The 13,610-nt window shown below is 60.6% G+C and overlaps 1 protein-coding gene across 1 annotated transcript in view; it reads right to left on the reverse strand.

The window, feature by feature from the left end:
- Positions 1-13,610, reverse strand: part of NCOR2 (nuclear receptor corepressor 2) — a 99,355-nt gene that overhangs the window by 39,343 nt on the left and 46,402 nt on the right. The window contains exons 9-14 of the mRNA XM_045296729.1: positions 13,523-13,589; positions 12,032-12,204; positions 11,449-11,542; positions 10,484-10,662; positions 5,998-6,052; positions 3,645-3,743 (exon numbers count right to left, since the gene is read on the reverse strand). Coding sequence (XP_045152664.1) covers positions 3,645-3,743; positions 5,998-6,052; positions 10,484-10,662; positions 11,449-11,542; positions 12,032-12,204; positions 13,523-13,589 — 667 coding nt within the window. The remainder of the gene's footprint in view (positions 1-3,644; positions 3,744-5,997; positions 6,053-10,483; positions 10,663-11,448; positions 11,543-12,031; positions 12,205-13,522; positions 13,590-13,610) is intronic.

The following is a 13,610-nucleotide window of genomic DNA, read 5'->3' on the forward strand; positions in this document are numbered from 1 at the left end:
GCTGCTCTGGCTCCTACCTCAGGGCTTTGTACCTGAGAGATTCCACTCCACCTGCTCTCCAACGGGCTAGGCTCAGTGTCCAGGCTGTCCTAGGACCCCAGATGCCCCCACTGAGCAGCTGACCCTCACTCCACTGGAGCTGCCCGCCTATCTGCTGCTGCAGGCCGACCCCAGGTCTGACCATGTGAGAGCCACCCCAGCAGACAGAGACACACAGGCCTTCAGACACTGGGATCTTCTTCGGGTAAAGAACACACACTTCAGAACACACTTCTCCATGGTGAAGCCCAACCGAGCGGGGCGTGCCCTGCTGTCCACACCACCTCGCCTGGTCTGTCTCAGACGCCCTGCAGGCGTCTGTCATTCACTGGAGCAAGTCCATCTCCACACAGGCACATCGCCCTGGGGCCTCGCGCCTCTGGGGAATCATCCAAGACCAGCAAGCAGTAACAACGCCTCCCCGGCTGCCCGTAGCCCAAGGGCGCCATGCACATGCCTCAGGACATACCCTCCTGTGACCATCCCTGTCTCTCACACACCACCCCCAGCCCATGCACAGCTCCCCCCGGTGTGTCCCTCTGTAGGAACTGGCTGCAGCAGTGTGCACTGTCCCCTGGCAGCCCACAAGTGAGCTGCCCCTGTGGCAAACCAGGGCCCTGAAGGTGCCGGCATGAGTGCACAGCTGGACCCAATCAAAGCATCTGTCCCTTTCAGCCCCCACATCTGGGCACAGAGCTGCCCGCCCCAGCCTGGCCCCCTTCCCCCCAGAACAGACAGCAGCACTGCCTCCCATGAGCCTGGGGGCCCCAGTCCAGCCAGCACAGCCGGGACAAGGCCAGCTCACACCCGCTGCAGTGCTGGAAGGCACTGACGGACGGACCCAGAGGTCTGGAGGCCATGTGACCACATCCAGCTGGCCAGACCGCCCCATTGGCTTCACCATGAGCTGGCAGGCGAAGTCACCATTGGGGGAGGGCCATGGCATTCCCTTCCCCATAGGCAGGCCTCCCCAGCCACACTGCTCCTGAGAGATGCCGGATGACGTTGGAGTGTCTCAGCAGAAGAGACAAGGCCACCTGCCCCCAAGCAGGAGGGGGGAGGGGAGAGAGATGGGAGATAGAGACAAGGAAATCGAGGGAAGCAGCAGAGAAACAGGAATGCTGGCAGGACGGGAGGGAGAGCCAAGACCCACCCAAAGAAACAGGAGAGACAGGGGAAGAGTGTAGGAAAGGAGGGGTAGGCAGGATGGGGACAGAGCAAGTGCTCTTAGCATCCCCAGGTCAGTATTGCAGGAGACCTGCCCTCCCAACACCCCCCACCCCTGTTCCAGGCACACTCACCTGAGACCTCTCCCCGCCGTGGCATGGGCCCCCCATTCCCGCCGGGGACCTTCTGGCTCAGCTGTCCTAACACTGGGCAGCCAGGCCCTTGACTGACCACAGCATCCCTGGGCCCAGCCTCGACATCCTTGGGGCCAGCGGGGCCCTGGGTCGTGACTCATGAGCTGTGAGTCACCGTGGGGCTGGCGGGGAGGCCCAGCCAGAGGCCAGGCGTCAAAAGCAACCGGACACACAGGTTCTCGGGGGCCGGGCACCCAGGGGCCTCTGCCTGGCCTGCAGCTTCCCCCACCCACATGCAGAGCAGCACTCAGCAGATGGAAAGGGCTACTGGCTCTCCCAGAGGTCTCCCAGGTCCTGAACCCAGCCCAGGGATGACACACTGCCTGGACAGCGAGCAAGGGGGAGTGGGGGCAGGGCCAGGAGTGTTGGAACAGCGAACAAGGGGAGGGGGGTGTCCCCCCTGGGCCTGGCCTCTGGCAGTGCATTGCCACTCTAAGTCGTACCAAGTGCCCTTCCTCTCGAACGGTTACGATCCGCAAGGTCCCAAGTCGTGGGAGAGCTAGGGTGGGCCGGCTGCTACTTGCCACGGTCCCGCCCCCTCTCCTGGGCTCCTGGGGCTCCTCAAGAAGACCCACAGAGCCTGTGCCAAGGAGAACAGAGCTCCCCCACGCGAGGATACTGTTCCTACCCACGGCCTCCACCCACCCAGGACTGCACGGTGGGGCTTCCAGCACTCCGGGCCTCCCCCAGAGAGCCACACTCTGATGTGCACCACCCACGTCCAAACGGCCCTCCCTCCTGGGACTCGAATCACGTTCCTTTGAAATGGTCCTTGAGTTCTGGGGGACGAGAGAAGTCTGGTCTGAGGGGGCAGGATGAAGGGGAGGGTTTCCCCACACACGACAGGAGAATGCCCCTCGGCACGACCTTCCTGGTCTTTTCCACACCAACGCGGTCTCCCGTGTTCTCAAAATGTCCTAACGGGCCCTCTGACCACCCATGTTCTTGGGGAGAATCTACCCAGCATCCCCTTCCGGAATCCCACCCAGTCGCCGTGCCTTCTGTGCAGACCCCACGGCCCTCGGGAGCCAGTGTTCATTGGTCCTCTCCCTCCCAGACAGGGGTGGGTACTGCTGAGCACCTGTGGGCAGAGCCCTGCGTGGGCACACTGGGTCTGCAATGAGCCCGTGCCTGCGTGAGCTGGAGCCCCCAGCAGCAAGATTTTTTTACTTTCCTGCTTGTTCTGCCTTAGGGTGGCGGTGACTCCACCCCTGGTCTCGGATTTATTTTGATTCTGGCCTCTTCATCTAGAAAATTCCCAAATGCCCTCCAATTTCTGAACCTGGACTGGGTGGAAACAGCACTGTGTCACCACAGCTGTTTTACGCATCTGCTGAATGGGCATGAGCGGGATGCCCGACGCACACTGGGAGCACAGCTGCCCATCGGGGTGATGCTTGGAACCTAGCAAGAGCCCGCCAATGCCCTGGCCACGGAGGAGTAGGGCTCACGGGAGCCACGTGAGACCCAAAGCAGCCAGGACCTCTCCAAGGACCCTGGGGAGGAGCTGGAGGATGCCAATGGGGAAGGGCACCACCCTAAGACAGCTGGGTTCCAGGGTCCCCAGGGACAGCCAAGGGAAATGTCCGGCAGCCACCTCCCAGCCACCCCAGCTGCCGGACACCCAGCTCTGCACTCTCCCAGCACCCTGGGCTCCCTCTTCAAATGCACCGCTGTCCCACCCCACCCCACCCCTCACTGTTGACTGAACAGCTGGCAGTTATTTCTGAAACCCACTCCTTGTGCGCTGCAGTTCAGGGGGCCGGCAACCTTTCTGCCCCATAAAGGGACTGTGAGCACTATCTTGCTTCTCCCACACCATGCGGTCTCCGTGGCAAGCCCCTGCCCTGCCACTAAGGCAGGAGAGCTGCCACAGCAGGTGCAGGAGGGAGCCTCGGGCGGGGCCATGTGCCAACAAAACTGTAGTCACACAAAAAGCTGGCTGTGGCTCAGACTTAGATGGCCCGCATCTACTCTAACCTTGACAATCCTTCAGTCTTATGGGCGCCAAACACCAGTGTGGAGAACTGCAGGCTGCAGTCCTGGCTACCTTCTTCAAACAAGTGCTGGAATGAACCACCACATGGGCGAATGGTCACCAAGGTGGCCCCCAGAGACTCCAGGCTGTCAATGGCCACTTCTCCCCAGCTCTGCTTTACGACTGGGGTCGGCTGGCAGGGGCAGAGGACCCCAGCGAGGATGTCCCTGCAGCTGCCGCCTGGGAGACAAGGGGAGTCCTCTCACCTGGCTTTTGCCCCGGCGCCGGTAGCTCCGCCTCACCAGGCTCTTGTAGTTCTCGTTCTTCTTGGTCAGGTAGTAATAGAGGACACACTCGGCCACCGTCTGCCGGACAGAGAGGGGACTGTGAGGAGGGAGGGCCAGGCCGGGGGGCTGGCTGGGGAGCCTGGTCTCTCTGTGGCTCAGTATTACAACTGAGAGATGGGGCACTACATGCACACCTGGAGTCCTCAGGACAATGTCCACAGTTACTAGTGACATTACTGCCCATGCCGTTGCTCAGGATGACATCATAGCCAGCCGCCACCTGGGCCCCTGTGGTCTGGGGGGTCTCTGTTCTGTCACCTCAGCTCCCTGGTCCTTCCCATCAGACACCATGAGCAACCACTTCTTGGCTTTGCTCACCAGAAGGGACCCATCCTGTTCTCTCTCTCAGAACATTCCCGTCTTCCCCGGCCCGTCTTCTCCGGTTGCCTCACCATCCAAATGGGACCGGAGGTTACTCGGACGTAACAGAAGGATTTGAGACATTGAGCAAGGCCAACCCTGATGGGCACCACCTCCATCAGCAACCTGGGGGTTCCATGTCTGCTGGGTGTCCCAGACTGACCTGAGACCACCGAAAACTCCCCGAGACACTCTTTAATGCTTTCGTGACCCATGGGACATGCAGCGCCCACCTACATTTCCTATCTTTGGAGTTTAGTGGGGAGCTCCCATCCCACTCTTATCTGCCATCTACTGGGTGCCTGTGTAACTTTCTGGATCTGAAGAAAGGGGCCTCGTCGCATCAACCCCAGCACCAAAGACTCCTCCAGGCAGATGTGTCCCACTAATTAAAACCTCCATTACGGGGTGGGAAGCAACACGCCTTCCCTCATTTCATTCAAAATGCCGTTTCTGAAAAGGTGGCTTCAACAGAAAGATTCCTGGCAGAAACCAATCTGATCTTAAAAGGGTTAAACCTTAAACAGTAACTATCCTGAGATCACCTGTTACAGAAAAGCTGAGTGACACACAAAATAAAGGTTACGACCTGCTTAGGTCACTGCTGCTATCCACCCCTCCTCCACCCCTCGAGCCCTGAGTAGCAATAGCACTAAGCCCAGGGCAAGCCTGAGAAGGCAGGGGGGCAGGGAAACTTGAGTACCGGAAATAGAATGACCAGCTGTGGTCAGAGAGCACACTGCCACACTGAGGCCACCAAACAATCCGTGTGGACATGCCCATGGGAGCCTGGCATGCTGTGTACACGTTCAGAGAAAACCCTAACTGAAAAACTCAAACAAACACCCAGGTGCTGTCAGGCGAGACCCACAATGCTCCAAGGGAGGACTGCACACCGGAGGCCGATGTCTGCATCTCCCTCCCACGAGGACCCGCTCCCTGGCTGGCTCCAGAGCTCTCCTGAGGGCAGCAGCTGCCTGGCCCTCCACAGGACACCAGCAGTCCACGGCCCCTGATGGCACCACCCTTCTCCGAAATCCATCTAAGTCTCTTCCTGGGACTCGGGTTCTCAGTGTGCAGCCACATCTGGGCCACCTGAACAGCGCCCCCTACCTGCCAGGAACAGCAGGAGAGGCGCTCAGGCAGAAGCAGGTATGGCCAGGTATAAGCCAGGCCTGTCTCTCCCCCCCACAGTGATTACCACCAAGCAAACCAGAAGCAGGTGTTGGGAAGGGCCCCCCAAGATCCTATTCCCTGCCTCCTCCGGCAAAGGGGTGAACCTGGGTGTCATTCCACCTTTCAGAAACCTGACTCAAATATACTCACAAGCGATATAGGTATTTGCTTGGCTTGCTGGCTCTAGAAGACTCACTGTGCACCTGTGACTCGGCCCCAGCCCCCCCGCTTCCACCTCAGGGGGGCACAGGGTACACGCAGCCTAGGCAGAGAGCAAACGGGTACCACTCCGCCCTGGGGGACAACTGTCTGTCTGATGGGTAGAATGAAGTGGAGTCTGCCTGTACACCTGGGCTCCGGTCTGAGGTCAGGCAGGGTTAGCAGCACTTCCCGATGACAGCCACACACCAGGTGTGGGGTCACATCCTGCCAAGAGGGACCTGGACGGGGTGTCCACCCGGCCAAGTCCAAGCCCGGCAAGGCAAGCCCCGCCCCTAGAGGACCTGCGCCCGTGTGGGCGGGGCCTCGGTCAAGCCCCGCCCCTGGAGGACCTACGCGTGGGCGGGCGGGGCCAGCCCTGCGTGCACTTGCGTCAGGGTGGGGCCTGCTGCGCGGCTGGTTCCCTGATCGACAGACGGACAGAGAGGAGGCAGAGCCCACAGCCGGAGCGAGGCCAGGGCTGGCGAGGCGGAGAAGGGGAGGGTCCCAGTGGGGGCCAAGGGCGGGCCCCACTCACCTTCCGCTCCAGGAATGAGGCGATCAGGCCGAAGTTCTTGGGGTGCTGCATGAACCTGTGGATGGACGGGGACGGGCATGAGGCCGGGCCGAGGGGGCCGTGTGCGCGGGCAACTGCCACCGCTGCCCTGGTGGGCACCGCCCATCGGAGCAATTAAACCAGGGGGGGAGGCGTGGGAAGAGGTGGGTGGGGTGGAGGGCAGGGAGGGCGTTCCTGGGAGTGAGTCAGCTGCAGCGCCTTTGAAAATGGATTTGTTTGTCCTGCCTGAGGCGGCTTCCAACAAAAAAAACAAAAAAAACGAGGACATTCCAGGGAGCTCTCCGGAGGGTCCCCCTTCCAGGATCAGGCTTTGTTTTTTTCCCAGCAGCCTCGGGCTGGGCCTGGGAAGCAGAGCCTTGCCTCTCCCCCAGGCCTGCGCCGTGGGGGTACACCAGCGGGGCCCCGGCCTTCCCCCTCCCCCAGGTGGGACTGAGGGAGGGGCGGAGGGGCAGCAGAGTGAAGCCCGAGGCCGTGGCGCGAGCCAGAGCTGTGCCAGCGGCTCCCGGGAAGCCAAGGATTACCGGAAACGGAGAGCTTCGTTCTACGTCAGGGCCCGTCCGCCTGTGTGCTGGCAGATCACTGGCCTCAGTCCAGCCTGCCGCCCTCTCTCTCCACAGCCAGGCTCCCAGCGAAGAGACTGGGCCAGTGCCCACGCCCAGCCCACCAGATGGCTGGGCAGCAGTCTGCAGGCCCCTGCCCTACACACACACCCCCTAGACCTGAGGAGTCCGGAACATTCTCTTCTCTCCAGAGGAAGAGGGTGTGTGTGTGGGTGGGGTGGCTGGCCTTCCCCGTCGGGAATCCTGCCTGGACAGCTGACCACGCTGAAAGTCCTCCTTCCCAGAAACAGAAAAACCCTTCCTTCCCTCTGTGTTCCAGATAGAAAGGGGCCAATGTTGGGACTCACCTGCCACCACCCCAACCCTCACCTACACCCCCAGGCTGGACAGCCTTGTCTGAAAACCTCGCTGTGGCCCACAAGCAAGGGGAAGCCGCAGGAACCGTGCTGTGGTGGGGTGCGGTGCGAGGGTCCGAGGAGTGATCCACACTCTCCTTGTGACCTTAGGAACAACAGACCAAACAGCCCGGTCCTGCACCATCCTCTGGTACTTGTGCCCTTGGTCTGGATCACTTACCAGCTGTGTGTGTGTGTGTGCGTGCCACTCTCTAAAATGTGCTGCTGTGGTTACTACATGTGCTTACCAGCAGCTTAGAGAGGGTGGGCCTGTCTGCCACTGCCACCCGGCTCTCACAAGAGGTTATCCTTGGAAGACACTGGGTACTCACACAGGGCTGCAACCAGCCCAGGACACCAGCTCAGCTACTGAATCCAGGGTGTCACATCACTAGGTCTGAACCAGAAAGCTCTGGGAGCCACAGAAAGCATTCCGGGGGGGTCGGGGGTACCTACAGTCACCCCGAGAGTCTACAAAAACATTCCCCATAGAACTCTATTCCAGGGCAATCACATCTGCTTCCCACTACCTTCCAAGGCGGGTGTGCATGCGACACAGCCGGTCATGCTCCAGACGCACCCCCCCCACACACACCTTTGGCGGTGCTGAGCACCTCCATCCGCATGAGGCCATGCTGGGCTAGGCGGGGACCCCCCACTCCCTGTGGGTGGCATCCTCACCAAAGGGGGCAGACAGATGACATGCATACAGTAATGCACTGTCAGCTCTGAGCAGGCACCCCTCAAAGGCAGGGCTACAGCGGGATGTCCCACCCCTCCCATAAGACTTCTGGGCCACCCTCACCACAGGAGGGCCAGAGGCAGCCTGGCTCCTGGGTTTTTTGGTCCCCACAAGTGACGTCTAGAAAACGCCTTCTGAGGGGAGGTGGGTGGGCCTGCAACAAGCAGGATCCCACAAGCCCTCAGTTCTCTGCCCCCCCTTCCCCACAGGGCTCTCTGTGATCAGAGGAGGGCTGCCCCCACGGCAGTCATGGCTGCTCACCTGTCTGCAACGGAGAGGGAGCCCTGGCGGGAGCAGCTTTTAGAGCCCACCTGCCCTGTGGGTGTAGCTGTGACACAGGGAGGTAGGCCACACGGTGGGCAGGCTTTCATCAGAAAACCCCGACTGAGGCAGACCGAGGAGAAAGGCCTGTGACTGACTTGCAGACAGCAGGTGGTAAAAGCCCGGGGTTAATTTTGACAGTAAAAATGGAAATATAATCAGGGGCTTGGTCAATTCTGCCACCCCGCTGGGTCCAACACAGGCCATCTGAGAAGCAGGAAAGGGTTTCTCCGCACCATTGTGAAGACGAGCCGGGGTGGAGTGTGTCCTGTGGGCTCCTCGACCCCTGCTCAGTGGACTTCCTCCATCAACTGACAGAAAGTTGTGACCCCGAGATGCTTCAGGGTGGTGGCCAAGGAGTGGCAGCAGAACCAGGAGCCAGGGCTCCAGGTACCAGCAGTGGGGGAGAGAGCAAAGCTGAGCCCTTCGGCTTAGTGGAGTGGGGTGGCCCCAGGCACTTAATTGGTGAGCTAGGTTGGCTGACCTAACAAACTACAGCCAAGTGCCTGTAGGCACCAGCGGACGCTGGAGTGGCCTGTGGGTGTTTATCACCAGCGATAAGGGGTCTGTCACACTGGCCGAGCCGGGCAGACAAAGGTCCATGTGCAGGCCCAGCTGGGAAAAGGCTGCCTGAACCAAGAACTACGACCTGAACGTTTCTGATCCTGATTTCTAACCTGTTCACATCCCTGGAAAAGTCGTGAGTGTGGTCCGTGAGTTGGGTGTGACCACGGTGGTGAGGTACCAAACACAGTAGGAAAAGGACAAAGGGCCTTGGAGACGGACGGATGCTTGGTGTCAGAATGTTGGGACTGTGGAAGCATGTCTGTTCTCCAGCTCAGAGGACGGGTCTGTGGATGTGGGTGGTCCTCCCCCCCTGTAAGGTCAGAGGCCATCAGACGCCAGCCCTGACAGCCTCCCTGTACTACACCTTTCTAGAGTAAACAGAAAGGACAAAGAAATCAAAGAGGCACAGAACTACCCAAAGGAGTAACAAACCATGCAGTGTTCAGCTCCCAGGGTGCTCAGCTGGGAGAAGTAGATGTACCCATCTACTCCTGCTGACTGCTCTGAAAGGGATCACATTGGGAAGTCATGGACGGAGTAGGAGGGGGAAAAAAGTGACCAAAACTGAACAGCAGGAAGAAAGACAAACCCCGGCCTACTCGTCTGATAGGAACTGTGGTACTCTCGACTAAGTCGTCCTTCAGGCCTGAAACCCCACAGCTCAACTTCCAGCCAAACGGTGGTCTTAAAGGGTTACAAAGATTAATTCACTACCCTGCTAAGGCTCCCTGTCACCCAAATCAAGCTAAAAAAAAAACCCCCAAAACCTCACTGCCATGAAGTTGATGCCAACGCAGTGACCCTATAGGATCACTGTGAGTTTCTGAGGCTGTTGTCAACTCTCTATGGGAGGAGGAAGCCCGTCTTTCTCCCACAGAGCTGCTGGTGATTGTGAATGGCACACCTTGCGGGTAGCAGGCCAATGCAAAACCACCACACCACTGGGGCTTCTTCCTTCCACCCAAGCCACGATTAAAAGTGACTGAAAAATACAAAAGAATATTCTGGATCATGCAGAGCGTGTGTGAGGGAGTGCTGGCAGGTGAGCCCCTAGACTGGGGGAGCACACACAGGGGCTGCAGCTTGGAGCAGACACAACTTGTTGCACAGGGTGTAGGGCCGGCGGCCGCATCTGTTAGCTGCAGATTCAACTCGCTGGCAGCTAGTGATCCGTCTCCTCAGGGGACCCCCGACTATGGAGGGAGGGGCCTCTCTTGCCTGGACATCAGAGCTCTGGGGGAGGGGCTCTGTTACAGCACAGCTGTCCACCAGACGCACTGATTGTCCCCCTGCTCACTCAGGAGCTGTCCTTGCTGCATGGCTACCCCACCGCCACCGCCACCAGCCTGCCATCAACACCCTTCCCCACCCACCACCGGTGAGGTCTAAACCTTGCACACTGTGGGGGCTTGGTGAAGTCTCTACACCTCTCTGCACCCCCACAGGTGGGGACAACCTGACTGGCTATTGTCAGGGGACAAGAGGTGCATAGGACACAGACAGGGTCTGGGGGTGGGCCACAGGCAGCTCCCAGCTGCTTTCAGAGTAAGATGAAGCCCCCAAGGCATCAGGCTCCCGCCCCTGCCCGAAGTGCAGCCCCCAAAGGCGTCTCCTCTGACACCCTCGGGGCCTTGTTGTCCAATGGTGCCTGTGGACCTCCAACCCAGGGCAGGGGCGCTCAGTGCTTGCCCGCTCGCCTACACCGGGGAGGCCCGGGCCCCATTCCCACTGGCGGGGCCAGGGTGCCTAGTGCAGTCAGCCTTCTCAGGCGAAGGGAGACCAGGAAGAAAGGGCTGGCAATCTCTGCTGACCATCAGCCAGCAAACACCCTGGACTCCCGCGGGTCCAACGCCAGGACTCACTTCTCGCGGAAGGTCTCCTTCTCCTGTTCGCTCCACATGTTCATCACCTGCCGGTCCTTGTACACCTTCATGGGGTCGCCCATGAGCCCGTTCATGTTGATGAACTTGATGCGCTGCTGGTCGGCGTCGTACAGCATGGGCGGGACCACGGCCAGCTGCCGCATCTGCTTCTCCAGGTTCTGGGGGCGCAGGGAAGGTGGGGCCCGGGGTGAGCGGGGCACAGGGAGGATGGGGGCAGGAGCTGGCAGCACGTGGAAGCCTGAACAGGCAGCCCATCTGTAACAGGAGGGCAGCCAGGCACCTTCCCCTGGACGCGAGCACATGACCCACTGCAGGCAAAGCTGGGTGTTTTGAGGGTCAGAGCGAAGGCCTCAGAGAGCAGCTGCCCGGGACATGCAAAGGCATGGCTGGTGGTGGCAGTGGGAGGAGACACACACAGACCATAGCCACTGCCCGCTGGCACCCGGGGAAGAGCTGCCCTCTAGGTACTGTGCCTCCTGCCAGGCCCTGTCCAAGCTGGGCAGGCTGCATGCTCAGGCTTCCCGGCTTCACTGAGAGGCTCCCTCCCTAGATGTCTGCATGGTCACGAGGCTGGGTGAGGCCAGGGCTCAGCCGGGTCAAAGTCAGCCAGCTCCAAACCTGGCTGCCACCCGCCAGGGGGTGAGGGGAGCCCCAGATGACACCCCTAGCTCCCACAACTGGGAGCAGTCTTGGAATCCCAGGCCTCCCTGCCCGGCCACCCTGGCTCACTCCCACCCTACCCGAACCCCTCTGCCACCCATACACTCGAGGGTGACCTCTCAAGTCAGCCTCCTGGGGCTGAGGTCACATTTGACTCCCTTCCCCACCTCACTACACCAGGGAAGTGGGCCTCTGGCCCGGGCTGGGGTGGGGGATGGGGTGGGTGGGATGGAGCAGGAGTGTGGGGGAAGGAGACAGCAATGACACCTCTGGGGTGCACTCACCTCCTGCTCAGACAGACCGTCGATGATTTCTGACACCTCATGCTCACTCCGGGCCGCCGCCATGGAAAGCCCGCCGCCGCGCTGGCCCACCCTGCTGGAGAGCCAGAGGGACCCACTCAGGACCACCTCCCAAGCCACGTCCACGTGGTCACTCGGACCTAGGGCCAGGTGTCTCTGTGCCTGGGTGCCTGCCCAGGTGAGCAGGGTCCACGGTTCCCGGGCTAGTGTGAGGACCGAGACGTGCCTGGTGTGCGAAACAAGCCTGGTGACAGGCAGGAGAGGAGCCAGCTCAGGGGGAGGGGCAGGTGATGTGCTCTGCGGAGACCTCCAGCAGTGGGCAGGGGACCAGCTCCGGCGTGCACCGAGCACTTACTGTGAGCCAAGCTCCGTACGGGGCTCAGCTAGGTCGTTGGCCCCCGGGAGCTCAGCTCCCCAGTAAGGTGGCCTCAGTGCTGGGCTGGGCATCTCAAAGCCAAGGCCCCGGGGTTCCACCAGAGAGCACTCACGTTTCAAACAACCAAATCAAGCAGGGCCTAGCCACCAGTGTGAGCCCCTGCGGCTGGTCCGCGGCCCCTGGGCTCACCTCTGCATGCGCTCCTGCAGCTCCCGCTGCTTGCGTATCTCGGGGAACTGCTTCTCGTAGTACTCGCGCACCTTGCTCTCCTTGGCGCGCCGCCGAGGGTTGTTCTCGATGCGCTCTACCTTCTTCTCCCAGGCCTCCATGAGCTGGTCATAGCGCTGGCAGAACTTCTGCTCCTGCGGCAGCGGGCAAGGGGCCCTGAGCCAGCTTCCACATCCGCCTGCCAGCTTGGCACCTGCATGCATACACTCACAGTCTCTCTCTCTCACACACTCACATGTTCACACCAACTCACGCTGATACACACACGCACGCTCTCTCATTTCCTCTTGCACATGCAATCACATTCCTACACTCACATCAGCACATTCTGACACTGACATGAACACACACTCAATCTGAACCCACACTCATTCATTCAGACACACCCACCTCCCCACATCGGCACGGACACTTGGACACACATGCACACACTCAATCTGCAGTCCTGTACCTCAACACTCCTGCTCGGTCCCTCAGTCACATGCACTTGGATGCTCACACGTATGCTTACGTCCCAGTCTCTCTTTCTGTCACGCACACACACACCTTCACTCACGCATACTTATACCTTCCAACCCATAGTGAGTCTCTCTCTTACACACACGTAGGCAGGCACAGGCCTACAAGCGGACGCAGTGGGCACGAGAGGCCCCTGGCAGTGTCCCCCGCCCAGGGTCCTGGCTACCTCCACAGGGGAACCTGGGGCCTAGCCAGGCCTCCCTCCAACCCTCCATGACACCTTCTCTGAGCCAGACACCCTCAGCCGCAGGTGGTGGTCTACACGGCCACACTGCCCTTGCTCAGGAGCCAGCGCAAGCGGCCACTGCCGCTGGCTGGTGTGGAGAAAGCTGCTCGGAGCACAGCTCCAGGCCCGTCACCCATCCCTGGGGAAGCATCCTGCTCCTCAGCCCCCATAAAGCCCTGACAGCAAGCAGCTGCTCCTGAGGAGGAGGTCCCGCCACCTGTCCAAAACCAGGAAGTCCCCCTCCACGTCTAGCCGCAGTCCCGCCTGCTGCAGCCTGCAACTGCCTCCTCATACACGAGACTCTGCCCAGCAGCCTCGCACTGTCTGGCCTCTGTGTCTCCACGGTGACGTGGGCCTCGGGTAGGCGGAGGCCGTCTGGCTGGGCAGGCGAGCAGCTGCTGGTGGACAGATGGCATGCTCCCAGTCTCGCCTGAACGCCCGCTCAGCACTCGGGCGCAGTCAGAAAAGCCCCGACCTCCACACCGGAAGCTGCTGGGCCTCTGCTTCACTGTGACCTTGTCCTCAGCAGACCCAGCAGGCCAGGGTCAGAAGACACCCCGCCACCCTGCTCTCCTCCTAACCCGTCCCTCATTCTGGGGTCTGGGGTCTGGAGCTGGGCGCCCTCTGCCCGGAGGCTCTGCTCACAACCTGGCACTCACAGGGACCTGGCTGCCGACGGGGGCCGGTGGGGGTGGAGGGCGGCTCACCCATTGTTTCCGAGCGTGGTTCCTCCTCTTGAAGTACAGGATCAGCTTTTTCCGCATTGCCTGGTTTCTGCAGGGGAGGGGCAACCAG

This window comes from Echinops telfairi, unplaced genomic scaffold (genome assembly GCF_000313985.2).
Source record: "Echinops telfairi isolate 266 unplaced genomic scaffold, ASM31398v2 ScPeMD7_7412;HRSCAF=8450, whole genome shotgun sequence".
NCBI lineage: Eukaryota > Metazoa > Chordata > Mammalia > Afrosoricida > Tenrecidae > Echinops > Echinops telfairi.